This window comes from Pseudoliparis swirei, chromosome 18, assembly GCF_029220125.1.
Source record: "Pseudoliparis swirei isolate HS2019 ecotype Mariana Trench chromosome 18, NWPU_hadal_v1, whole genome shotgun sequence".
Taxonomy (NCBI): Eukaryota; Metazoa; Chordata; class Actinopteri; order Perciformes; family Liparidae; genus Pseudoliparis; species Pseudoliparis swirei.
Window position 1 is genome coordinate 20,826,898 of NC_079405.1, and position 27,985 is coordinate 20,854,882.

At 43.2% G+C, this 27,985-nt stretch overlaps 1 protein-coding gene across 2 annotated transcripts; it reads left to right on the forward strand.

Moving 5' to 3' along the window:
• Positions 1-635: 635 nt before the first annotated feature.
• mtmr14 (myotubularin related protein 14) lies at positions 636-26,985 on the forward strand. Of its 2 annotated transcripts, none has more exons than XM_056436974.1 (19): positions 636-1,457; positions 2,171-2,319; positions 3,432-3,540; positions 4,467-4,542; positions 7,525-7,579; positions 8,811-8,933; positions 9,491-9,564; positions 10,527-10,597; positions 10,671-10,745; positions 11,159-11,225; positions 13,095-13,180; positions 13,483-13,559; positions 14,966-15,002; positions 15,689-15,927; positions 16,130-16,188; positions 20,458-20,590; positions 21,118-21,294; positions 22,791-22,997; positions 23,564-26,985. In XM_056436974.1, the coding sequence occupies exons 1-19, from the start codon at positions 1,323-1,325 to the stop codon at positions 23,742-23,744; spliced, it is 2,130 nt and encodes a 709-aa protein (XP_056292949.1). In that variant the 5' UTR covers positions 636-1,322; the 3' UTR covers positions 23,745-26,985. The 2 variants fall into 2 exon arrangements, with proteins under 2 accessions (XP_056292949.1, XP_056292950.1); XM_056436975.1 differs by having other exon boundaries at positions 638-1,457; positions 15,857-15,927.
• Positions 26,986-27,985: the final 1,000 nt, after the last annotated feature.

Consider the following 27,985-nt stretch of genomic DNA (forward strand, 5'->3'; position numbering starts at 1 on the left):
CTAAAGAATATGTGAACGTTATTGGAGAAGTTTGTTCAAGTATTGGTCTGTATTCAGTCTCCCAAAATATTGGTTCGGACATGTCCATACATAGTACTTCTTTCTTCAACAGGGTTTAATAGAGATAGTTAGACAGAAGGCAATAGGATCCATTGTCACCATTGCAAGTTTAATTGAACTTGTTTGGCATAATGAGGCAATACAACAGTAATTGTTTAAACATTAATAACAAGTATATTATATCTGTTCCATGCTCCTGTACTAATGATTTTGGGAGCCCTTTTGTTCATGTATTTTGAAAAAAAAGATCTTATTTATCTTTGTTTTTTGGACTTCAAGTTTGTGTACATCATTTTATTCATATACGGTTTTGTATAATTTATAACTATTACTTTTTTTTAAAAGATGTGTGCTGTGATTTGTGTCACATTGTGTTTGTTGCGTTTGTTTTATGTACAATCTTAACTTTTGTTTTCTTATCTTAGAGTATATAGAACCAACTGCAGGCGAAGCTCTCTCATGTCTGAGTAAACAAAGCGTTGCTGCTGGCAGTCCAAAACAGCAGACCTCGCTCGGAACAACAACAAACGTCATCTAAAGGGGGAGATGGCCGGGTCACGTGGTCGTGTCCGTTTCCTGTTTACCGCCTGATGTACCTTCATACTGTAGTACACATATTGCAACACCACTCTCCACTGCGGGGGCTTTTGTCCACAACAACAAACGCAGCATTTGGGTCCTGCAGCCACAGGATCGACTGCGGAATCACTTTACCTCGTGTGTCGCCATAGTCGTGGTTCATGAGACATGAAGACGTGACATTGAGGAAACGTGCGCAGGCCAGGAAAGATCCTGGAGATTTCCTGACTCCAGCTCACCGGAGTTCAGTTCGGGGGTGCTGGGAGGCGCGTCTCTATTCACCCGATGTCCCAAACGCAAACTAAACCGTGGTGATGTGGAAAACTACACAGGTCTGAATTGATTCTCTCAAATCAGTACACGGGGGTTTTGAGTTCGTGGACACCACCAACCTCCGCCTTGTAAACAGAGCTAGCCTGTTAGCTAGTCGTGCTAGCTCCGGTAGCACCATACCGCCGTGCTGTGCGGTCTGGTTCGCGGGTGTCGTTTCGGGAGTGGAGCAGCTCGCCGTTGCCCTGAATTCAGGAAGAGTCCCCGGCTCTGGCCCCCTCAAGCGGGCAGTGAGGAATAAGCTGCCTGGGAAGGGATGGCCTGGTCGGTCTTCCCGTTCCAAAGGACAAGTCTCTGCGGTGTTTGAAGGAGGTCGAGTTCGACTAGAGGCTACCACCGCGGGTCGAGGCGCGATGATGGCCGCCTCTCCCACCTCGGCCGGCGGCTATACGGCCCCCGGGCTGTCGGTCAGAAAGAGCGAGGAAATAGCGGATTTGATAGATTTGTTTTCCAAGATGCAGTACAGAGCAAAGGAAGCCACTCCTCGGGTAAGTTTGAGGGTCGACATTCGGTGTACTTCAGCTATTTGACAGCATGTCTCCTGTGTGAACGATAAGCCGAACTGCATTGCGGAATCAAGGAAATTAAAGTCACTGTGGAATTATCCAAAACAGCATATACTGTCGGTAGTTATTTATTACTTCTTAACAACTTTAGAGAACCACTGCTCAGTTCGTCATACATCTGATCCGCAGAGCTGCCCGTAATATTCATAAACGCAGTGTTTTCATTTACTGTCTTCAAGCTGAGACCAATGTTGATGCATGTTTTTGTTGCTGTTGTGACCCCTCTGCTTTTAGTTCTAGTCTACATATTCGGTTATCAAATTACACAGACATAACTTCAACACGCTGTTGCTCAATCAACAATAATTCAATAGATTGAGCTAAATATTGTAAAACGGCCCTTTATCAGACAAGCAATCTTCAAATAGTTCTGGTCCTGAATGCCACACTTAAATGGTGTTAACACTCTGCATAGTAACACAGTGGGTGGAAAAGGGACACTCACTTGACTAGTGTGAGAATCTGCATAAGTTTGACACCATCTGCCATTAATGGGCTTGATCTGCTTTACAGTAGGCGTGACTCATTTTGGAAGACTCAGTTTGACTCCTTTCCAAGTTCTTTCAATTTCCGCATTCAAAATATAGTTTGGTTTCAGGCTGCTTGCGTAACTTTGAGTTTCTGCTTCTCCTCAGGTGGAGGCGATAGAGAAGCGCTGCCTGGAGTTATTTGCCAGAGACTACAAGTACAGTATCATCCACAACTCCAATGGAGAGGTGTGTGGCCATTACCCACAGCAGATCGTTTTCCTGGAGTACGAATGCACAGACGTCGAGAGAGACAGGTACCCGTCCGCCACTCCAGTCCAGCCGTTGTTTTCCGATACAAAGTGCAGTCCACTCGGTTACCAATTACCCATCTTGTTTGTTTGAATCACTCCTCTAATCATGAACACCTTACTATGGGGTAGGGGGCAACGGTCAGCCTCCATCTACCGGCCCCTCTGATCGCATCAAGGCAGCAGATGGTTTGAGGCTATAAGACTATTTCATCACAAGGTCGCAATGCAGCTGGAAATGGGAAATGCTTTTTAGTGATTCAATAGGTCTATATTTCTCACTCCTGTGTAATGAAGGTGAACTATTTCCCACCGTTCTGCTGGAAATTTAAGACGTGCATGAACACAGGAAGCCTGTTATTCACCACTCACTAAAGCCCTCATATACTGTATTAAAAAAAGACTCGGGGCAAATCCCTTATGAGCTCGGTACTTTTATTCATCACTGATCTTTATTTTATATTCTGTCTTACAGCTTCCCACGATTCCCAGTAGTAAACTGGGGAAATAACTTTGTTTGAGAATAATAAAGTTATTTGCAAAGGCATTAATAACATCTGTATTGACACGTAGCAGTGTGTGAAAGCTTAGAGAAGCTGTATGTCGATCGCATGATGCTGCACAGCTGTTTTATTTGTATTGATTTTTTTCAAACGGCGTTCAGCCTCTCACCAGATGATGGCCGTGATGCGGTTTGCCAGCTGATGAAAAGAGCATTGACGAAGAACACATTTAGCTGCTTTCATGTTGCTCATTTTGAAAAGTGGTGTCAAAAAACAACATGGGAACACTAATGTGGACACTTTGCTTTCACACTAGCATTGGTTATCTTCGACGATCATGAGGTCTTTTTAAATGGACCCTGCACCGTATTCATGCCGTCAGACAATCATTCCAGTGTCAACAGCAGGCTGGCAGTTAAGGTTAATCAGTTAAAGTAATGTCATAATCAGCGGTTGTTCAGTCAGAGTGGCCCCCGCTTAACGGTGGTCTCAGAAGATAAGCACAGTTGATGAACACAGCAGTGTTCGCTCATTGCTCTATCACCAATATAACATTCTCTGTTCATTAAAGCGATGACGTGGTTGGACTGACGGAGAACGTCTGTGTGTTTGCAGGTTTGAGAGCACAGTGCAGAGCAGTAAGCTGCAGGACCTGGTGAACCGGAGTAAGTTGGCTCGCTGCAGAGGGAGGTTCGTCTGTCCGGTTATCCTCTACAACGGCAAGGTAAACAAACAAAACATCAGTAATGTTGTGGATTACCAGTGTAATCGCCAGTGTGTCTTGAGTTTTGCTTTCAATGTCTCCAACATTCCTAATGTCTCGAACTGCGACGAATATTTCAACTATTAAATTAATCAGCAAAGACTTTGATGATGGGTTTATCCGTTTGAGTCATTTGGGGAAAAAAGGCAGAATTCTTTGAAAACAGGCCATTAGAGGATGTCATCTCAGGCTTTGCTGCTGACCCCAATGCTCGACCCAATCTGCAGAGCCTGGAAGCTCCGCCCCCGCAGCTGCACTGACACTTGTTGATTGAAAGTTTATTGATAATAAACGTATCCAAAGTAGCACCAAATTTGACAAATCCTTTGGTCATGAGAACGGCTAAAACTAACGATTATTTTAATAGTCGTTTAATCTGTCGATTTTTTTTCTTCTTCGATGAATCTAGTAAAAAAAAACAAATCATTATTTTCAAACCCTTTATTCAAAAACAGAGCTGACAGTGCTTTACTCGCGTGAGTTTACTCGGCCGACTATTTGTGGTTTATTAGCGTTGGTGAGGGGCCGTTGCTTTGCTCCGTGGAAACGGTTATCATTTCCGCCATCCACCATGGAAGAATTAACCACTAGTTTTACTTTATACTTGTTGTAGACAAGTTTATGTCTGTGTTCATGACATCATCCGTAGGCACACACAGCTCTGAATGACTGCGAATCGATAATGAAATTCGGTAACTTTTTTTAATAATCGATTTTTTTCAAATGTTATCTAGTCGTTGTTGCAGCCCTAGTCATGAGCAATTCACCCACCAGGAGTGTAATGGAGGGAAAAGCGGTTAGGTGACCAAATACTACTCATTGTAACACCATGGCCGTGTGAGCCGTAAGACAACCACCTGATCGATATGGTTTCTCCCACATCGCAGCATATATGCCGGTCGTCCACTCTGGCGGGATGGGGGGAGCTGTATGGACGCACGGGCTACAACTACATCTTCTCAGGTACCTACCACACACACACACACACACACACACACACACACACAGTCAATGTGTCCTTGAGCAAGACACTTAACCCCGAATTGTAGCTCAGTCTACTGTGTATGAATGTAAGTCGCTTTGGCTAAAAGTGCCAGCTAGATGTAATGCATGTAAACTATATTAAACCTGTGCATCAGAGTCTCATAACTAGTCAATAGCCAGCCATGGGGCCCGTTACAACTACCTTAATTTTCTATTGAATAGAGCTTGAACACATCCGAATGTAACTCAACGCAATCTTCGTTAGCTTCAGTCGTTTTCTCTGTTTCTTAGCCGACGTTAACATGCCCCTTTTTTACTGCTGATTTAAACACAGATTGATTGTTCCCTGACATGAAATTTGAAGTCGAGGCGACTTGTACAGAAGTATCGGCCCTCGTGACATCCCTGCGAACACGCACACAAATTTAGCCTAAACAGGGGAAGTTGCGGCTGTCTCTCTTTCCATGGGATGTTGCACTTCCTTGTTTTCTCTCTGACTTGTTATTAGTTGCAGCAGTTGTCAGACAGCTGTCAAATTTTTCCTATCGAGTCTCTGTGTTTGGCCTCTAGCAGACTGCTGAGCCTCATTCAGAAGTACAAGAAATATGAAGGAATTTGTCTTACGGGCCTCTACTGTAATATACTGTCATATCCACAATAAACCGAACACTCGCTCATTGATTGTCTTGTCTCTGGCATTTCGAAATGTAAAACACTGGTACGGCATTGAAAAATGTTAGCTGGAGTAAAATTTGCAACAACACTGGTTCTGCTTCTTTTAAAGGATAATAATGTTGTGTTACTACTTGGCTCAGTTCTTAAACTACTATAGACACAATCATGCGATATTGCTGAAAATAAGTGTGGAGGAGGAGCTAGAGGTTAGGACACATTTCCAAATGTATCTGGACAATGAAGAGCGAAAAGAAAATTATTAATAATAAATGTCTATAAAAATGCAATCCATCACAGTCAACAGACTAACCTCCTGCTTCGACTTTGACCCATTGTATGAAACCAAATCCAATCCTCTGTTCACAAACTATTTGGAACACTTCCAACTGGTCTGGAGGAGAAGCGCACAAGGGCGAGGCTGTTTTGTACAGAAGCTTTAAAAAAAATACTGTTTTGGAAAAGGTAGTAAGCTTACAACTGGATAAATGAGCTCCTGGATTATTCGGCTTGTGTCGTGTCTGACAAAAATGTTTTCTCTGTGAAAAGTTTTTTTTCGGGTGTTTTTCCTGATCCGATGTGAGGTCCTGGGACAGGGATGTCGTATCTGTACAGTTTGTAAAGCCCTCTGAGGCAAATTTGTGATTTTGTGCTATACAAAATGAACTGAATTGAATATACAAATGATTGCTTTGGGGGCAAAGTATTCCTTTTTAAATGTTTTTTTTTCTTCTTCAATTTACAGTTCAAAATGTTCAATTCACTCTCATGTAAAGCCAATAAAAGCAGCTGCTGCTTATAGTTGTGAACCTGTAAATATCAAATGACTGAAATCGAGTCAAAATAGTTTGGTTAAATCGACTTGACTGTTGGCTTTGATCGCTTGTTTGTGGGTTCGTAGTCACATTGATGTTTGACGACCGATACTCCAGAACTGATATTCAGTTTCTAGTCCGCCAGCATCAAGATGTCCAGAAGGGATACAAGCTGTTCCTCATCTTCACACAAGATAATTAGTCACTTAACCCTCCTGTTACCTTTACATTTACTAACATATTTTTACCCTCGGGGTCAATTTGACCCCAGCAATTAAAGCCTCCAGAAAATTATTAGAATTAATATTGTTTTCCAAGTTTAAGTGTGAAGTACTTTATGTTTGTTTGTTGACTACCTAAATAGCCCTTTAAATATATAAAAAAGTTGATATTTCTTATATGTTTGACACAGTGAAAAACAGCCTGGGGTCAAATTGACCCCAAAGAACACCGACATTAAACATTGAATGGGGTCAAATTGACCCTAAAGGTAACAGGAGGGTTAAGTCGAACAACAGGAGATGCATTTATACAATACAATTGTTTATATTGTTATCTGCAGTACACCTTTGAGCCACACAGCGGAGCCTGCATGTTCATATTGTCCTGATACTTGTTGTCTCCTGATACCGTTGAATCTAACATGAAAGGCTAGCGGACATTCTGTTTGTCTTACTGACGAGAGGAAATTCATCTGTTTAGCTCTTCATATTATATTGCGATACAAGGTGATGTGGAAAGGGCAGTCCAAATGTTCTGGAACGTTTCAAAACATTGTTCTAATTGATCAAAAGTTGTTTATATTCTCACACACACACTTTAACTGTGGATTTGTTCACCCCCCCCTCGAGAGGGATGATGCATCATCAGATTCAGCTGGAGTTATTTGTTAGCCATTCAGTTTGAAAGTGAGATTAGAAACTAATTTTCTTGTCAACATCCATCTATAAAAAACCGTAATATCTATATATTGAGTATGTTTGTATACTCTGAGTACTTGTATGTGGAAGAAGAGTATGTGATGTAATGTTCACTACGTCCTGCTGGAGACAAGTTGAAGTAATATGGAAGTGGAAGCGATAAGAAATCTGGTTTAACATATATACAAAAGTGCATATAAAACTAGCATTCTTGTTAATTGTAACTTTGGGGCTATATATATAATATAATGACCAAGATGACAGCAGCAGTAGTAACAGTAGTACTATTTCATCTTTTTTATATATTCTGAAATGTTCCAATCATTGATGATCATGTCTCTTATATCAACCATTAAATGTGTCGACCTTTGGCTCTGAACGGTGTTATTGGTATTGTGTTAAACACTGAACTCGTCTTCAACCCTAAAACCAACAGGATTGCCGGCCGTATAACGTTTCTCCAACTGTAAGATAATTAACAGAGTTTGGGTCCTTGACATTAGTGCCACATCGAGTGAAGATCTTCATCTTGTGCGCTTTCTCTTTTTTCCTAGGCGGCACTGATGATGTGGAGTCTGAGGAGGTACTCGGGGATGACAGTGCAGTCAGGTAATCAATTGTTTTTCCAGTCGAATTGACGTAGATTTCTGCACAATATCACTACTGTGTGTGTGTATATATATACAGGACTGTCTCAGAAAATTAGAATATTGTGATAAAGTTCTTTATTTTCTGTAATGCAATTAAAAAAACTAAAATGTCATGCATTCTGGATTCATTACAAATCAACTGAAATATTGCAAGCCTTTTATTCTTTTAATATTGCTGATTATGGCTTACAGCTTAAGAAAACTCTAAAATCCTATCTCATAACATTTTAATATTTCCTCAGACCAAGTAAAAAAAGATTTATAACAGCTGAGTGTTTGTCAAGGCTCAGGAAACCCTTGCAGGTGTTTCGAGTTAATTAGACAATTCAAGTGATTTGTTTAATACCCTACTAGTATACTTTTTCATGATATTCTAATATTTAGAGATAGGATATTTGAGTTTTCTTAAGCTGTAAGCCATAATCAGCAATAAATCAGAATAAAAGGCTTGCAATATTTCAGTTGATTTGTAATGAATCCAGAATGCATGACATTTTTGTTTTTTTAATTGCATTACAGAAAATAAAGAACTTCATCACAATATTCTAATTTTCTGAGACAGTCCTGTATATATATTTATTTATTTATTTATTTATTCTCAGGAGTACACACAGAGTTATGTACTGCCGTGGTTCAGATCTGAAAATCAATATAACACTGGAGGAAGTTGTCAGTGGAGTCTTGTTGCTTTGATATAAAAGCTTCAGTTCCCAGGCTGAAAGGTCCACAGCCTCTTAACTTTTCTGACAAGGACCTGAAGCAGTTATCTCCAAAGCCATTTTACCCTGCAAAAGAAAAAAATCAAAACTCACCCTCCAGTTATATCTAAACTTAGCATGGCTAACATGACTTGGCTCATGCTAGCAATCACATTACTCATAACCTCGTTGATTAGGTTGTGGTAACCAAGTCAACGTCTGCGTTTCTCTTTCAAAAACCCAGAAAGAAACACCAATGTCATAGATCTTTTAGATAGTGTTTTAGATAGTGTTTTAGATAGTGTTTAGCTAGATCTACTCGTGTAAAATGAACATCAGACACTGGTCTGTCTTGAGCCATGTCACTGTGTGAAGTGTGAAGAAGTTATGTGACCGAAAGTCAACCCCGAGCCAGAGAGTCCACTTTGCCATCATTCTTTCTATATTTATTTCCCTCCTCCTCCTTTCTCCCCCTCGTTCCCTCCTCCTCAGGAACGGGGACTCCCAGCTCTTTGACAAGGTTCGAGGCCTCGACATTAAGCTGCTGCGCTACCTCTCGGTTCGCTACATCTGTGACCTGATGGTGGAGAACAAGAAGGTTAAGTTTGGCCTAAAGTAAGGAAGAGCACAGAATAGTTCATCCACCGCCTGCCTCTCTGTGAACTAGGTCACCGTTTCCACTGGACTGGAAGAAAGCTCATGTGTGGCATCTCACGACTGACTCGCTGTGCTTAGTCGTTGTGTTTAACCTGGGAAGGCTTGAGATTGTTTGTTTTATTGTATCTGTGTATACAGAGTTTGGTCATCAATGTTACCTCCTTGTTATTTTAAGATCTAAATCGCTGTAGTATTTGATCACGGCTCTTAGGTTACATGTGGAACAGATAGTACCTGTGCCGTTGCTTACAGTTACTACAAGCCACTTTTCAGTGGTCTCAGTTAAATCCTGATCCTCTATATGACCGACATAACTAAACAAGACCATCAGAGAAGAGATTTGTACCTAGTTGTTCTTCATGCTTGTTATCTGAGCCACCGGTATGATGGTGAACTAGGACCTAGATTCTGCTCGAGCTGAGATGAGCAGTTTAGGCCAATAAGATGTCCCTGTGTTGCGTATTCAAATGAATGCTCTCAATGTATCTCACCTGTTTCTTTGCGTCTGTCTGCAGTGTGACATCATCTGAGAAGGCGGACAAGGTCCAACGCTATGCAGACTTCACCTTGCTCTCTGTGCCTTACCCAGGTAAATAAACTCCCACCGGGAACCTGTGTCACTCCACTCGATCTGGGGCCGATAAACTGGACTGATGCCGTTTATGGGCAAATATTGGCCCAATGTTGATATGCAGACAACGTCCAGCGCTGTCCTGAAACAGCAGCTAAACGTTGTTTCATTTAGTTTTTCTTCAGATACATGAAGCTTAAACAGAAGGGGAGCATTATGCCCCCTTTAAAAAAAATAAACAAGCAAGATTCAACTGTGCATTCGGGAACATCCCCAAACATAGGACAACTGGTGGTGTGGCAAACCATTTTACATCCGTGCTCAGTATGGATCCCTCATGTTCTTTACTGATTTTATTTATCTGCTGACATTTTTTTAAAGAATATGCCACCGGCATTTATGCTTTCTAGTCACCGATCTCTGATAATTGACAGGAGATAATCTGGTAACGTTAGCAGCACCGCTAACGGCTAATGTGTGGAGGTTCCATTCAGTTGCATCATGATGCGTTCAGACTCTGTTCAGTGATGATCAGTATTGGGCGAAGGTGAATTCTGATTTGATCATGATGTGTTTACATGTAATCTTGTCTGAAGATGTTTTCACAGCAACATAAATAGATATTAGAGATGAATTATGAGCTGTTATCACTAGTTCTTAGACGGTTATAATGCATCTTTAAAACTACTAATGACAAGATTGGTTAAAAAAGATACAATATTTGATTTACTTATCATTTGAATTGTGTGTTTAAATGAAGAAAAAAACACTCTTGATGAATATTTGGTGGTTTTCACTCTTGAACAAATGACTTCCATGTAGTTCGCCTGTAGCTGGAACACAAAGTAACATTTTTTTAAAAAGCTGTAAATATTTATGACTTTTAATTTTGAAGATACGTGTCACATTTTATGGCTTCAGCGTTAAAAACAACAACAAAAACTAAGTATGCAATTCTGTTTTTGTCTTTCCCTCCTCAGGGTGTGAGTTTTTTAAGGACTACAAAGACAGAGACTACACGGCCGAGGGTCTCGTGTTCAACTGGAATCAGGTAGAGAGACCGTCTGTTCAGGCCGGCATTCAACGGCAGCTCGGCTCTGTTGACACTGTGTCTCCCCCCACAGGACTATGTGGACGCTCCTTTGACGATCCCCATGTGCTTTACTCACAACTTGAACATCGACTGGACTCGATACCAGGTCAGTGCGTCTCTTCTCACCTCATGCTCTGCTCTCCTCAGCTGTGACCCATTCCCTCTGTGATGTTTGTGGTGTGTCAGTGCCATCTGTTGTCCGACTCCGCACGGTGCTTCGGCCACGAGTCAGATGAGCATCACACATGCAGGTTTAAACCCTCACAGACTCGATTTTAGAAGAATAAACATAGGCCATATGGATGGCTGCATTTTGAAGGGAAGCCTGGAGACTTGTCTCCTATTTTTATAACTTGGTTAAACAAATGGCAGGAACAGGCTGGTGCAGATACACTCCATGATGATACAGACCGATGTGGTGGAAGATGATTAGTGCTGCTTTAAAAAGCTAATTTAATGTCTCTGTTGTACCAACAGTGTATTTACTCTTGCGTTTGTGTGTGTGTTTGTGTGTTTCAGTCGTGGGATCTAGTGGAGCAGACCCAGAACTACCTGAAGCTGCTGCTCCACATCATCAACAGTGATGGTAGGTTGTGTTTGTGAGAGCAGCAGCAGAGCATGTTGGTTAAGGGCTGTGGGGCGTTAAAGTCAGAATATCGGAGAGCTCTGCCACTGATGACGTAATTGAGTCGATTGTTTTCTCTCATTGACGGTTCATGTCGACCAGTGGCTCTCAAACTGTGAGCAGTGGTACTACAGGTGGGGCGCAGGGGGAAATGCAGAAAGACCTTTATTGAGAACACCACATATTGCAAAAGTACACAGGCATAAAACTAAGTCATTAATAATTACATGGTGAAATGCCTGTACCTTCACGTACATGTTTACGTTACGGCGTTAACAGGTTACGCATGCGCGGCGGCCAAGATTCTTCCTGCCGCTGTGAGAGCAGCTTTTCTGCTGTTACCTCTCCAATTGAGAGTGGCCGTATCAAGAATATAAGAATAAGAATATACACTTTTATTAATCCCCAAGGGGAAATTAGTTCTCTGCATTTAACCCATCCCTATTATTTATGAGCAGGGGCTGCGAAAGCGCCCAAAGAAGCAAGGGTTCAGTGCCTTGCTCAAGGACACTGCAACTAATGGGGGAGAGGGAGAGCAGATCGAACCCTCAACCCTCAGGACGTGCAGGTTCCTCCCCTCCCCCTGAGCCCTAAAACCCTGCAACCCTGCAACTCCGTTTTAAAAAGATCTGTCGTGGAAAAGAGGCTCGTTGCGGCCACGACTACTGACACAACTTGATGGCTCACACATATCTGCACTCATTTTGCTTTGTTTTGCACAACAACTCTTGTAAAACTCTTTATTGCCAAATATTTGAACTTGTTTTGTTTAGTTTTTCACAGGTTGCACTTTATTGTTGTTATCTTGTAAATATGTTCAGTTATGTTGCTAAATATGAGTTATTTCTTACACAGATAGAAGTTTGTTTATCGTCAGATGGAGCAATCTGGTTTCCTTGAAAGCGATTGCAATTTTCTTTATTCTATTTGAAAAATTCAGATGGAGGAGTCACAAAAAATAATTTCAATACAAATTCAGAATAGACCATTTTGTTGGGGCATGAAATAGTTCTTCCTCTGAAGTGGGCCGTGACAGAAAAAGCTATTGAAGCGACACCTTACCCACAAGAGGAACCTTTGATTTTTTTTAAAGAAGACTGAGAGAAAAATAACGTGAAGAAAAATCTGGATGAACCGAAGTAAACGGGGGACGAGTTTAACAACAGCAAAACGTGTATGTGCACATCTGTTTCCAAACGGCACACATCACATCTCAGTTTCATTTATTCAGTTGATCGCTCGCTACTTCCCAAACACGTTACTATTTAAAGCGTTGATGACTCAATGATGAAATGAATGTTCATTTTGATGAAATATAAAGTCTTCAACTTTAAGCTTTGATTTGGTTGCCTCTCATGATGTTCGTTTGCCATGCATGATGTGTCCGATTTAAAAAAACAAAAAAACACGATAAAGTCTGTTTGTATAGCTTCTGGCTGTTTATAAACGGTGTCGTAAGAAAACATGCTTTTCAAACCTACTGGTGTGTTTTGGGATTCAGAGGTATAAAGCGGCCCTATTCCAAATGAATCTAGAATATACACTTTTATTAATCTCAAGGAAAAAATCTCTCTCTTTTATTTAACCCATTAGTAGTTATTATGAGCAGGGTGAAGCGAAGCGCCCGGAAGCAAGGGGTTCAGTGCCTTGCTCAAGGACTTCGACTTGCAACTAATGGGGAGAGCGGGGATCGAACCCACAACCCTGCGGTTGCAGGACGGCCCTCTTACCAGACGGCCCTCTCTCTATTACTCTTGATTTAATGACCACGGGTCGCATTTTAACCAGAGTTGCTGTTGACCTCGATGGTGTTGTTGTGTCTTCTTTTAGATGAGAGCGGCCTCCTGGTGCACTGCATATCAGGCTGGGACCGAACGCCTCTGTTTGTGTCTCTCCTCAGGCTCTCCCTGTGGGCAGTAAGTTCCAACCTTCATATTCATTCGTGACTCTCGTAGTCCTCATTCACACCCTCCACATACATCCAATTTACCACTTCAAACACGCTTTTGGATGAGCCTCAGTGTTCATTGCCTTTTATTAAAAATGTACGCCGCATGTTATGAAAATGTAATCTTTTTCTCCACGCTGGGAGCTGCTGACAGACCGCACACCTTTCTGTCGGAATAAGAAATGCATGACACCCGGTGGACGATCGGCCCGCGGCATTTCATGGAACGCGGGCTGGTTTGACTCATTCTCCGTGTGTCTTCTTTGTCAGGACGGCGCCGTGCACGCCAGCCTGGAGCCGGCCCAGATCCTGTACCTGACCATCGCTTACGACTGGTTCCTCTTCGGGTAAAATAAAAATCACACACACATCATTCATCATTTATCACCATTTCATGAGTTCTCGGTGAGCTCATGGCGCATTAGCCGCCATGTATACTTCAGAGGTGCACTCGCATAATTGAGAAGTGACTGGTTGATGACGCAGAAGGGAGAGGAAGGCCGGGACCACATGAGACGAGTAGTACGACTCTGCCTTTGCTCTTGACCGTCTCTTTTATTCTCTCTCTCTCTCTTGGGGGTCTCCTTCCATAATTACCAGCAGGATTTGTCGTAAGAAACTAGCCCATGTAATTATGCATCTGCAGGCTCGACGAAGCCCTCGGGACATTGGTCGAGCAGAAGAAGAAGTGTGGTTGTGTGTCCAGGGTTCAACATTAATCTTTAATTGTTTTACTTTCCCAATGTCAGTTTTTACTTGCCCCTCTACAACTGGTTTAATTTATTCATGGTCATGGAAAACAACGAAGTCTAAAGTTAGATGTCATGTACCAACCGCCGTGCTCTCAAAACTGCGCGATACAGACATGGCGGCGTTCTGTCCACGTCCTGTCGAAGCTTGTAAACGTCGCCTTTACCCGCAACCTTATCATCATCATCATCATCATCATGACGACGTGCTTAACCCTCCTGTTACCTGAGGGTCAATTTGACCCCATTCAATGTTTAATGTCGGTGTTCTTTGGGGTCAATTTGACCCCAGGCTGTTTTTCACTGTGTCAAACATATAAGAAAAATCAAATTTTTTAGATATTTAAAGGGCTATTTAGGAAGTCAACAAACAAACATAAAGTACCTCACACTTAAACTTGGAAAACAATATTAATTCTAATAATTTTCTAGAGGTTTTAATTGCTGGGGTCAAATTGACCCAAAGGGTAAAATATGTCAGTAAATATAAAGGTAACAGGAGGGTTAAACACTGAATGGGGTCAAATTGACTCTAAGGTAACAGGAGGGTTAACAGGGCATTCCTTGTTATGGAGTCCTGGAGGGAGGAAGGAGTTGGATGAAGCAGTGAGCCAGAGGAAGTGGCCAGAGGCGCTGTAGCCACTGATGTGACAACTCAATCACTGGAATCCAGCTTGTTTGGCTCTCTCTCTCTTTCATGGCTATCGGCCCGATGGACGGTTTTATCATCCCCAGAGAAGACCTTGACTCGTGCTTTGATTGGCTCGGAGAGCATTTAACTTTTCTTTCCGAGCCCTGGTGATATCTAGCCAGCCGTTTAATCCCCATCGGATCTCACTGCTCTAATACAGCTTTAATCCCAAAAATGTGTTTATGATTGATTCGAGACATTCGAACATGCGTCTTTACATGGAGACGATAGGATGGTGTCGAAGTAGTCTTCTGACATCCAGAAGTAGCAGCTGGCGTTGCATGTGGTGCATTGATCTTTTTTCTATTTCCAGTCACATGCTGCCAGATCGACTCTCCAAAGGGGAGGAGGTAAGTTATGTTTGATGATGTAGCTTCTGATGACAGGAAGGAGTTCCACAGGAACACGATAGGACTTGCATCCTAAACATATTATAAATAATATGATTAATATACTTTTGAACACTTTTGTCAGGTTGAGACACCGTTGTAGCAATCAGTCAGATTTTGACATGACGACACATGAAACATATTTTTGGTCTGAAAGGGACCTATGATGAGAGAACTTTTGACACGTGATAAAGCCGCGACTGCTTATTAGAGGCATCGCAGGTAAAACTTTAATAATAATCATAATTACAGCGTCTGGGGAGGAGGGTAATTTTGAAAAATAACTTTAAAGAATGATGTGCCACAGGCGTTTTATTTGATTACAAGACAAAATAAATCACAGAATCATCACAAAGACGAGAACAGTAATCCCAGTTCTATTTTTGAAATGCAAAATGTCCTGCTCATGGGAAAAATTCTTTGACAACTGTTTAAAACATTTTTTTTTAATCAAGGCCTTTTTGATCATGGTCAAAAAGAAGATGTGGTACTGTTCTCAAGAATCTGAGATCAGTCATGGGTAGAGAAAAGGTGTCCGTCATCAACAATAGTATCACAGTTAGTCAGTCCTAAGAATTCAAAAGAGAGGGCTTCTTTATTTTGTATAGCAACAGAATGAAATCCAGTCAAAGGTCATGTTTCTACAGGGTCATTCCTCTCACTGTTTTTGTACCTGCTGCTACCAGCGAGCTGCAGGACGCATGACGACTGTTGCATGTGAAAGGGCAGTATATTTAAGGATGACGTCCGGGCTGTTGAGCTGCTGTCGATTTGCGGTTTACCCTTCAGTCAAACATGTTTTCTTTCTCCCTCAGATTTTCTTCTTTTGCTTCAATTTTTTGAAGCACATCGTCTCAGAGAAATTCTCCGCTGTTAAGAAACAGAGGTATGTTCCTCCATTGACGTTCGTTTCTGTTATGATCATATATTTAAGAATATATTTATCATAACGCCCTTTGCTTTCATCATATATAGTCTGTTGCATACAGTCAATAACTAACTCTGTGAACCTCTGTAGGCAAATCTAGCATTCTTCCTCTTCTTTTGATCTCCGACAGTTATTTCATCTTCGTTATTTTTCCTTCCAGGAGGAAGAACTCTCACATCAAAGACGGTGATTTCACTGTGGAAGATCTCTGCCAGTTAAGTAAGTCCTCCTTCCTCCCCACAGGCCCGCATACAGGAGACCTCTGATGGATGTGCTCCTTCAACGGGCACATTCATTTCCTATATTTCCTGGTTTTAGAGAGCTGCAGGGATGATGTACTTTTGTAGGCCAACTGGGAAGTTCTCATCACACTGGTTCCCTCAAGAAAAAGCAATTGGGCTTTAAATAGATTTTGGATTATTGCAGAAAATAAATAAAATACAATATTCATATTTGAACACCACTTTTATGATTATTGAAGCGTGAATGTAGTTGCCAGAAGTAATAAGCTAACATCAGGCTATAAAGCAGGGATCATTAATAGACGGACCCGACACCATTGTCTCCAGACTTGGACCTACTGTATAACCGATAGATAATTATGAATTATTACATTTTGACCGGCGCAGCTTTTCTTGCATTTACTCAAGTTGTGAGATCAGCAGTTCGATGCCCCTCTGCTAACGCTAGTCGATGTGTCCTTGAGCAAGACACTTAAACCCAAAATGCTTCCCGTAGCTGTGTCTACGGTGTATGAATGTATGTCGCTTTGGATAAAATGCGTCGGCTAAATGAAATGTAATGTGGATTGAGAAAAGTAGACGGCTTAACCAGAGCCTTTAACCACGAATAGACATACTCTTATAGGTTAATTCTTCCCACTGACTATGGCGACTATTATAATAATAATAATAAGCTCCACGACGAGACAAATCTTTAGACCAAACATACCCACTCACACCTGAAATGAAGGCACAGAAAATACACCGAGGAGCTCAATATGATCAGAATCCTAACACTGTCCAACAATGACGACAACAGAGAGGAGAATAGAGGAAATTCTCTCTCACTGGACCTCTTTTATTTTTATTTAACTACCCTTACAATAAAGGAACTACTCCACGGTCACATGACTTCATGTCACCATCCCAAAGTTAACGATGGACTCGTCGCTGTGATGACGTTTAGTCTTCTCATTTAGTCACTGGTTCACGACCGCTTTTTTAAAGACGCATAAAAGCTTCTAACTTCACAAGAGGAATATTTAATCACATATTTTATGCCAGAGAACAAAACAAATCTCTACAGTTTGTTTTAACTACAAACTTTATAGAAATATGGACTTGGTTACCGTGAGGTCACTCACAGAAGAGCCGTCGCTCGCTTGACTAACGACACAAACAAAGACGTGCTTCGGTAGAGCTTCGGTGACGAAGCAAAGGTTGAAAAGAATTCTAGAAGAAAATAAATACCTCTCTCTTGATTTATTACCTCATTAAACTGAGACGACTCGGTGGTAGAGCAGGGTCGTCCTTTAATCGGAGGATCGGCAGTTTGATCCCTGCCTCTGCTAGTCTATATGTGTCCTCGGGCAAGATATTTAATTAATTATGCACTCCCCAAAAAAAACTTTCACAGGGAAAAAAGGGAAGAAAACCTTCAGGAGAGCAACAGAGGAGGATCTCTCTCTGCGGATGGACAGAAGCAACAGATGTCATGTGTACAGATGAACAGCGTTACAGAGTTACAACACGTTCAATGAGTATGACATGAATGTATGAATAATTAGGAGTAGGCATGGACCATGATTCAGACCTCCACAATCCATGAAACAGAAGGAGAAAGAGAGAAGGGGGGGTGGGGCGCATCAGCAGGGCCATGGCAGCAGGCCGGCCCGCCAGGCAGGAGGCATCGCGAAAGAGACATGAGTTTATGGTCTCAATACAACATGATGTTCATTTAGTAAATGATGGTCCATTTAGAGTCAAATAGACCAAAAGTAGGCTATGCTTTAGGGCGGGGCTAACTTGGGATGGAGTTGCTTTTGAAGCCAGCCTCAAGTGGCCATTTGAGGAACTGCAGCTTTTGTCACTTCTGCTTTTAGGTTCATTTAAAAAAAGTAAAAAATAGATTCCCTTCAAGACGAGGACTGTTGCATACATTGGTTAATAGAAAAGCAGGAAACGGGTTGAATGCGTCATTCTTTAACCCTCCTGTTGCCTTAGGGTCATTTTGACCCGATTAAATATTACACCCTCCTGTCGCCTTAGGGTCATTTTGACCCGATTCAATGTTTCACCCTCCTGTTACCTTTATATTTACTAACATATTTTACCCTTTGGGTTCAATTTGACGCCAGCAATTAAAACCTCCAGAAAATTATTAGAATTAATATTGTTTTCCAAGTTTAAGTGTGAGGCACTTTATGTTTGTTTGTTGACTACCGAAAGAACACCGACATTAAACATTGAATGGGATCAATTTAATCCTAAAGCGACACGAGGGTGTAATATTGATTCGGGTCAAATTGACCCTAAGGCAACACAAGGGTTAAAACAAATCTGAGTCTAACTTGTATAAAATGTAATTCTTTTTTGTTGGGAAGTACTTGTGGGCGCTCCTGTCACTTGACTCTGGGCTGATGCAATGAGGAACAACAAAGGTTCTGAGCGCTGAGAGACGAAGCAGTGAGACTCCGGGTGAAAACACAGAGCTTTCATCTCTTCAGAAAACGTCAGGGCTTGATTCCAGAACATCTTGCGTCACGGACCTTTACGTCTGCAGGCTCGTAGTCTTCAGAAGAGTCTTGCATTCACATTGGCATGCTGCCTTTATGTCACAGGTCATCAACTTCACAGCTATAAATGTCTCGTAATTTCTTTTATTTTTGACATTTCTTTTTTTTGTTGACTACCGAAGAAACAATTTACATTAAACATTGAGGGTCAATTAATCCTAAGGCGGGGAGGTGTATTGATGATTCGGTCAAACCAAAAGGCAACACAAGGGTTAAACACTTGCTGAAATCAGAGTTCAGAATGAGTCTCTAAGTGGCTTCTAACGCTGCACAGGGCTCTTGTGTTTCCGTGACATTGTTACATAACGGGATAAGCATTGGTACAATTGATAACAAAAACCAATGCCTCCGTTACATTTGGTGTTCCAGTAAGCTATTCCAGCACGCACAGTACCCGGTCCTCCTCACAGGGGAATGCAGCCATCGGTCCTGTTATTAAATAGATATATTTCAGCTTCTGTAGCTCGATGCAATCTCTCATCCCGCATATCTTATCATACAAACACAAATTGGCTCCATAACAAAAGGAATTCAAGCATTTATGTTTTAGCAGTGATTATTTTGTAAGCACAGAACAGACTGTAAGCGCGGCAGCATTGGCACGATGGCAACTTTAGGGTTCGTCCATATCTTTCAAAGTTACCACCACACTCTCCTAAAGTCGTCTTTCATTGTGATCGCTGCCTCCTAAAAACGATCACAGCTTCAGACGGAACGGATTGAGCCGTGACGTATAACTCCTAAAGGTCTAAAAACTCTAAAAACCAAAGAAAGGAAATAACCATATTACAAAGTAGTGTTTTCAGTTAACCATCAACTGGTTAACCACAGAAAGTATTATATAAGTAGATAAGTTAGCGGCGCGTCTAGTCTGTCCTATAAGGTCAAAAGGAGGCTTCGGGTCTCATGTTGACCTGAAAATGTGGCAAAAAACTTTTGCGAAGAAAGACAAAAAACACGACTTTTACAAAAAAAACCTATTAGTTTTAGTCCTGCTAACTGGGTGTGGCTTGAAATGAGGGACCAAAGCTCATTGAGTTCATGGATCCTTGAAAGAAAGAAAGAAAGAAGAAAAGCACTTTTTTCCTTTCGGATTTTCTCCGCAAAAAATATACAGACTAGTTACCGTCAGTGTTGTATTCAAGAACACCTAAAGAGAGACCAGGTCATTAGCAAGACTAGAGTGTATCGAGACTTAGACATGACCAAGACTTTGAGGGGTTAGGACCGAGTCAACACCGGGACCAGAGTCACCGAGTCCCGCGATGCAGGACATGCCTACACTGTGTAACATTGTAACCAGAGGCACTCCTCACATTGATCTGAAAGATACACATCCCCAAACACCAAAGACACGCCCACAGGAGACAACTGACGACTCTTCTCCATTCCCCTCTATAATGGCGGTGAACATAAGTGTTCATGAGGCATGTCTTGATCAAATAATCCCGGAGCATTGCAGGCGGGACTTTTAGTGCAGGCCTTTTCCTTTTGTTTACAATGAGCAATCACAGTGATGATGCTAACACGTGTAACAGGCAGTTTAGTGATGACAACGTCCCACATACTGTGAAGTCGTGAGCATTGTTCCAGAATGTGGATGGGATTTCTTTATGTGAATGTCTGCAGTAATACGGAGGTCCATGGCGCTCGCAGCCGAGCTGACGCTGCCGCTGCGTGTTTGCTTACAGAGTCGAGGGATCGCGGCAGCGTGACCAGCCTGAGCAGCGACTTCTCCCTCATCACGGAGGAAGCGGGCGGCTCCTCCAGCCTCACCAACGACACCGTGGACCTGTTCTCCAGCCAACCCCAGGCCTCCAACTGGTCAGCATCACACACACACACACACACACACACACACACAGGCTCTCAACATTTATTTTCAGTTGTATGCTTTGGAAGGTTGATGGATGCACCTTTTCGTGTAGGTTAATCATTCATATTTCATCAGTCGCTCAGTTTTGTCAGTTAAAAATCTTCCACCGGTTGTCACGGTGACATTGTAAGGCCCTGTCCTGATGCCCACCCTCATGGGGGACAATGGATTTACCCATCGGTAACAAAGAACAACAAACAAAACAGGGACGTCCACAAGTAACAAACTGTTTATTAACCAGTCTGAAGTAGTCGGGCTCACACATCCATAACACTGAACAGGATTTGGCTTAGAGAAGACAATCATAGGTATTATTATTATTTATTATTTGTAAAAGCTCACTCAAGGCTCAAGGATAGAGAGGTTAGATGGTTAGTAGATATATTTGTAAGGCGAACATGCATCACACGATGCATGCGGTCCTCCTCCTCTGTGGAAGCTGAAGTGTCGTCTCCCCCCCCCCCCTCTTCTTCAGGAGGAAAGGCCCCTCTTCCTCTCCTCAGATGGTAGTCTGGAGCAAACCCAACCCTCTGGACGAGCACCTCTCCCATCCACTCAGCGAGGCCAGGTCCTCCAGCTCCTCCTCCTCCAACCAGTCGGAACACGCGGCCACGCGCACCGGCAGCAGCCCATTGGCCGTCCCCGGCAGAAGGTGAGCCAACTCGTGTCGCTCCCGTCCTCCAGTACGCGCCACCTTGTTTTCACACGCGCGTCACGTCGGTGATGTGAATCTTGGATGATCGCCACAGGGGGGCGGGCCTTCAGCTCTGGAGCCACCAGCTGAGCCTGTGGCCTCAAACTGCAGCTCATGCATGAGCAGTGAGAGGGTCTCCTCCTGGAGATGAGGACATTTGGCACATAAACAAGTGTTTGTCCATATTCCCATTGGATGTCTAAACTTGTTATCCCAGCAATTACTGAATTAAGATGAAAGCATACTCTCTCTGTTGTGGTTGTACTTCAGTTCAAATATATCCACAGTAGTGCTTTCACTATAATTCACTATAACCTTCAGTTAGAGGTTGGAAGCATACCGCGTAGAGAAAGACCGGAGACATGGTGGTGGTTGCATGTGACCACATGTCCCAACTCGGTCTGTGAGACCGATCATTCAAAGCCAGCTAAGTATGAGTGTTCAGATTAGTAGAACCTCCCAGGAGTCCCTCTCCCTGGCAGGATTCGGGTCCATTTGTTGTTGCTGGACTTAGACAATAGAATCAGCAACAACAGATGTATCCCATTCCCTGGATGCTTGGCAACCAAACTACACAGGAATCCACTAAGGGTGCTCCGATCGTGATGATTGAGGTTGATCGCTGGAAGCAGTACCGGACGACCCGATCGGCCATCATCGCCTATTTGGAGTCGTCCCATGCAGCTCTCAGTGCGCATTAAAGAGCAGCTGAGGAAGCAGGGAAATTATGATTAATAACCTTTTAATTCGGAATCGACGTGTCTGGGCTTTAGAGAGACTCACCCTAAAGGTGCGTTCGCACCAAAAGCGAAACAATTTTTTCGCGCGACCGAATCCCATGAAAAGCCGACGTACAGACGCGTGTGGCTGCGATAGACGCAATATTTTTCCGGGCGGCGCGTTTGGGGCGACGCGATGTGGGCGGCGCGTTTTCAGCGGCGCAATTTTCGCCCCGAGTTGAAATATTTCAACTTTGAGGCGGTCGTCTCGCAACTCGGGCCAATCGGCTCTTGAGTTCCGCTCTCGTAGGGCCGGAAGCGGAAGTCTTTCAGACGTAACAGTAACTTCATCGGTGAAAGTGACCGAGCTGTATGAGCCTACGGGTGATGTCATGAACCCAAACACGAGGGCGTTCGTGTGTGGGACGTCCACAATAAGTATAAAGCAGAACTAGTGGTTAGTTATTCTGGTGGATGAAGGAGATGATAACGGTCTTTACGGAGACGAGACACGGAGATAAGCCCCGCCCCTCGCGGAGCGTCTCGACGCTCATGGTGAGAACACGGTGAACGGTCGAGCGAGTAAACTCACGCGTTTTGGGCGACGCGAAAAATCGCTTGGCTTCTGGTGTGAACGCACCTTTACCCAAAAAGGAACCCTAAGACTGTTAAGTTAGCTCGTTGTGCTTTGTCTTCTAACTTCTCTGATGTAACCTCCTCGCCCGTCTCTCTCAGGTTGGCAGCGGACTACACCCGGTCCGGCTCCTCCCTCTCTACAGAGTTTGGGAGCTGGCAGATAGTTTCGGGTTGCGGCAGCATCCACGACAACGGCCACTTCCCTCCACCTCTGACCTCGGCCTCCTCCACCTCTTCGGCTGTGGCTGCCGCCTACGACTCCCCCCTGCCCTTCAGTTTTCAGGACGAAGGACCCAGCGGACGAATGTGAGTAACACCGTGCCGCCCCTCCTGTTGAGAGGAGGTATGGCACCTCCACTCAACATTTTTCTGGACGAAAACCCTGCGATTCTTTCTCTGTTGAAGCTCGCCCTGATTGGTGCAAGCGTCAATGTCACGATCAAATCGTAACCGACTTAATGTTTCCTGTCGAGGTCCCCCCACTTCACCGAGCCGTTGTCCACCAGGTTCTCCTGACTCACACTCTCATCCGGGGAACACTTTGATTTCGGCTTCATCTGACTGCCAAAATGATAATGAGTGTGTCCCACCGGCGCCACTTGTAGTGGGAAAAGGCTCATAACCTCTCACCGTCTTCAATCAGAGGGAACTGGGAATAAATCCGAGAGGATGGTGATGACGAGCTTTGTTTAATCCAGAAGTGCCTTGCTTGCGTCTGTGTCATTTTTTTGTTGTGATTTCTTGGCAGCGTCCTTTACAGCACTTGTATCCCCCCCCCCAAACCTTTTCTTCCCGTCTCAGCTCTCCCCCCCCCCCCCCCCCCCTAACCTTTTCTTCCCGTCTCATCTCTCTCTCTCCCTCCCCCTCTCCAGGTGTCCCTTCCCCTCTGAGCGTCAGGCCCGCCTGGAGGCGGTGCGGGAAGTCTTCCTGGCAGCCTACAGCTCCACCGTCGGCCTCAAGTCCTCGGTGCCCAGCCCCTCCGGCGCCATCACCGGCCTGCTGGAGCAGTTTGCCCGCGGCGTCGGCCTCCGGGGCACCAACGCCATTGTTTGAACCCTCCCAATGTGACTTCAGACCCTCCTTTCCGCTTCCATGCATCCACAGCCGACACAACATGCCTGGACTCAGTACAATAAAGTGCCAAACATCTCTGTTCAGTTCAGGGGTGAAGCATTTATTTCTGTTCTTTTTTCTTCTTCTCGAATTTCCCTTTCCACTTTTACACGCTTGGATTTTGATTTTTTTCATTTTGCCTGTGCTGCGCCAACTTCTCTCCGGACTTTTAATCTTCCATCAGTCACATTCAGGGAGAGAAATGTTCTTTCAGCCACAGTATCAAAAAGGGATTTTAAGAATGCGTTGTAGCTGCTGAAATGTGAAAGGCTGAGCACATTGTGTCTGAGCCGGTTCCCTCGGCCCCGAATGAGACCGTCCCACGTTCAGGCGAGGTGTTTCTCCTCATGTTTTGTGCTGCTAAATTAATTACTGATCCAAGCAGAGGAATTGTTGTTTTGTGTCTTGTCGGTGATTTTTGAAGATTAGATAAATACAGCACTTACTGTGTTCTGACAGAAATGGCCACATTCGGTTTGCAATTAGTAGATTACAATTTTGATGATGTAATGCGTTCTAGAGCTCACAGCTTTGGGGTCTAGACTCAAAGGACAATGATTGGTTTTTACAAGTCCGTCTTAATGCGATAGTCAAATGCAGTGTTTAGGCTAAAAGAGTCATTGGCTGCAGGAATGGTTCCTTCAATCTGTACTGGCACCGAAGGGATCCCTTAATAAGTTTGGGTGACTCGCCGTAGTCTTTTTCTTTCTTTCCTTTTTATACTATAAGGCTTCAGCGGTTTGAGTTAGTGCCACTGTTTCGTGCATCACATTTTGATCAGGAATGGCAAGATCCCCGTTGGGTTCAAGGGTTCACCAACTGGTCCATTCCACACGCCGTCAAACGGCAAACGTTATTGTTCATGTTCCCAAAGACCACAATCGAAGCCGGCTGTCAGAGAGCGGATCAGAGGGTTGAGGGGGTTTGTTGTTGCAAGCGTTCGTGGTGCGTTTGCCATGTCAGTCGCCATGTGTGTGCGGCCTCATTGACGGTTTCGGGCAAGCTTCCTGTCCAAACTGGTTTTGAAGGCAAAGCCAGTATGGACAGAATGGATGGAGGAAGATAAGATCTGATCTCATTCTTGTGCAGGGACTGCTCCCGAACGCCACCGCCCCTGGAATGAAGCGACAAACGTACCCAAGCGATCGTCTTCGCCCCCTCGGCGTTCTGATGTCTCCATATTACCTCCTTGAGTCCATATCTGGTAATTTCTTCTTCTTTCTTCTTTTTTCTTCTTCTTCAGTAGCACTGACATGGTAGCACAAGAGGCACTGAGCATCGCGGCAGCGGACCCGTGCACGGTCTGACTCCGGTGAAGCGAGGTCCACGTGATTCCTGTGATTTCTGCCCAGCTGTTATCGCACAAGTTTGTTAAAAAAACAAACGTGACATTTCTACCTGAGCTGCTTTTGTGTAGATTCACGCGTTTTAAGTAATTTTCTGATTAAGAGTCCTGTTGATTTGGAATTAGCTTGTCGGCGTGGCCAATACGGTTTAGACGGCTGCTGTACCTCAGGACCTTTTGTTGTGCCTTTTTTTATCTTCAGTAACACTGGGTCGGCTCTCTTCTTCTTCTGGACCAGTGCCGGGTGTATTTGTTTCTCTCCTTAATGGTTCTAAGAGCTTGGGGTGTCTGTGGCTGATCGTTAATGCAAGTTTTGACTGCAGAGCATTAGCAGCGTTAGCTTTGCAATAAAGCGTTCGGCGCTGTGCCCTGAAAGACTTTTTTTTATTGTACGGCAAAGTAGAGCTGTCGGGTCTTATCGAGTCTCACCTCTGATAAGAATAATGAGAAAATATTTGTATTTGTGCTTTTGAAAAGACTGTAAGAGAAGAGGATTTTATTGACTTTAAGGATTAATTCTAGTTGGAATTTTAGGAAGTGCATTTATTCACTGAGAAGATTGACACCAATATCATGTCACTGAAGCCGTGTAGCCATTTGCATATTTAAATGTATATTTTGAAGTATCGCGTTTGAATTTACTGGTGGATTACATCATGCATAAAGCGTAGCCTGTAGTTCCCACTTCTGACCCAACTACGCTGAAGCCCAGTTTATTTGCTCTAAACCAGTGAGTGGAAAAGCGGCTAATTCACTTTCTTTTTTGGCGACATTTCAAAGGTTTTCTTAAAATTAGCTGAACTTTTAAACGGAAACACGGCCGGTGTTAAATACGGTGCTGGAGCCGGAACCTATTGACCTTAGATTTACCGCGAGAGGGGAGGAAACCTCTCGCTTAAACTGATTAGACGTGTTGGTCCGTCAGTTGTTGTTGTTGTTGGGTGCATCTGTTTTGAGTCTTTATGCTAAGCTAGGCTAGCCACATCCTGACTCCAGCTCTGTACTCAAAGCTCAGACATGAAAGTGGAATTGATTTTCACAGCTCTCTCAGAGAGCATTAGAACACACGCACTTACCAAAATGTTCAAGGGCTCTTTAAAACTGGCAGGATTTGCTGTTCGGCTACATTTCGAACCACGTTCTGCTTTCTGTGTCCCACAAAACCACATTTGCTGAGTTGTTTTTAAGCCACGGGAGTTTCATCCCTTTTATTCTTCATGCATTAAGGAACTTTTGAGCATTTGGGTCACATGGCTGCATGTAGCAGTTCTCTGCCCGGACTGTCGAAGTGGTTTCATTTTGTATCCCTCCAAGACGTGACAGTCGAACAATCTGCCTGACTTTCAGGCGTGGCCTCATCTCCGTGTCGGTTTTAAGCTTTCTGTTGAGCGTATCTTTCCTGAAAAGGAGTTCTAATTCAGTCGGGGTTACATATCGTTTTAACATACATTATTTGGCATAATTTCTTCTGCCGGACACTTAAAATAACTGTCATTTTCACAGTGCTAAGAATCGTCATTACAAGAAGCATTTCACCTCTGGAGTTAAAAATGTCACTTTTTCACTCGCCGCTTTTGCATGACAGCCCCAATTTTATCTTGAATGATTTCTTTAATTTCATAATCTCTTTTTAAAAATGCTGCATTGCACTTGTCCTAATCTTCTCTGTGTGAAGAGGTTTCTTCTTTGTACAGTTACGGCATTTTTAAGTAATTCTATCTTTTTAGTTTTTTGTTATTAATTGCTCTTAGTTGTTGGCAAGCGACACGCTACAAATGAACATTGAACTGAGCAGCAGGTGGCAATTGTGAATAAACAACAACAAAAAGAAAAATATGTTTGACTTATTTCTTCCTTGCTCAGTGAATTTGCTTTATTAGGTCATCTCCACAGCCTCTGATTTATTCGTTATCCATGGAGAGATGTATTAACTATGTACACCACATACTACCCTAAGCTAAAACGATGGGTCTTTCTTTACACAGATAAGTCTGGTTAGGTAAGTACGGTTTGGAAAATGAGAATTAAATTATGTCAAAGGCAACATGATTTCGAAAAGCAGTTCTATAACTAGATGTTCAAATTCAAAAGACATCCAACCCCATTGAGCGAAATGAATTGTCCCTACAGAAAATCCACTTTCTCTTGACACAATTCTGTCTTCGACCTTTAAAAGTTTAAAGGTCAAAGGTCATCCCACCCAAGGCCAGATGTTTGCTGGAACCTGGCCTGAACCCAGTCGGCTCGTGTTTATTTAATCAGCTGCATCTTCCTACTGCCTCAGAGTTGTGAATGCTAAAATGTTTCAGCGGCTCATGAATTATTGATTCATAAATTATTCATCCTACTAATCGACTGTTGACTTGCCTAAATTATTCTTGCCGCTTATGGAATGTGGATAAACTATTCAGATGTAATGGCCTCGGAAACGTAGGAGGTGATTAATGCCGAGGCGTCCCAGAGGCACGACAGACTGCCACTCGGTCCGCACAGGGTTTCCTCGTCTTCGTGCTGCTCCTCTGGCTGCCTCTCATTCAATGTGTTGCCCTCTTTTTTTACTTTACATCTCCACTTTCCTCTTCTCTTTGCATAGTTTCTACTTTTTTATCATCTTTATATTCCTAGATGTCAAATTTCTACTTTTTTATCATCTTTATATTCCTAGATGTCAAATTGTCAACATTGTGATCAGGATAACCGGGTCCTTCACAAACTGATAACGGGACCCAGATCTTGTGTTGAGGTCAGAAACGGGGTGTTGTGTATGTTGTGGTGGAAGTGGCCCAGGAGAGGAAACGGCTCGTTTAGACAACTGGCTGAGGAAAATGGTTTGTAA

Coding starts and splice junctions, on each gene's coding strand:
- mtmr14 (XM_056436974.1), top strand. CDS start 1,323: ATGATGGCCGCCTCTCCCACCTCGGCCGGCGGCTATACGGCCCCCGGG. Junction 2,320..3,431: donor ACAGACGTCGAGAGAGACAG/GTACCCGTCCGC, acceptor GTGTGTTTGCAG/GTTTGAGAGCACAGTGCAGA. Junction 10,598..10,670: donor TCGTGTTCAACTGGAATCAG/GTAGAGAGACCG, acceptor CTCCCCCCACAG/GACTATGTGGACGCTCCTTT.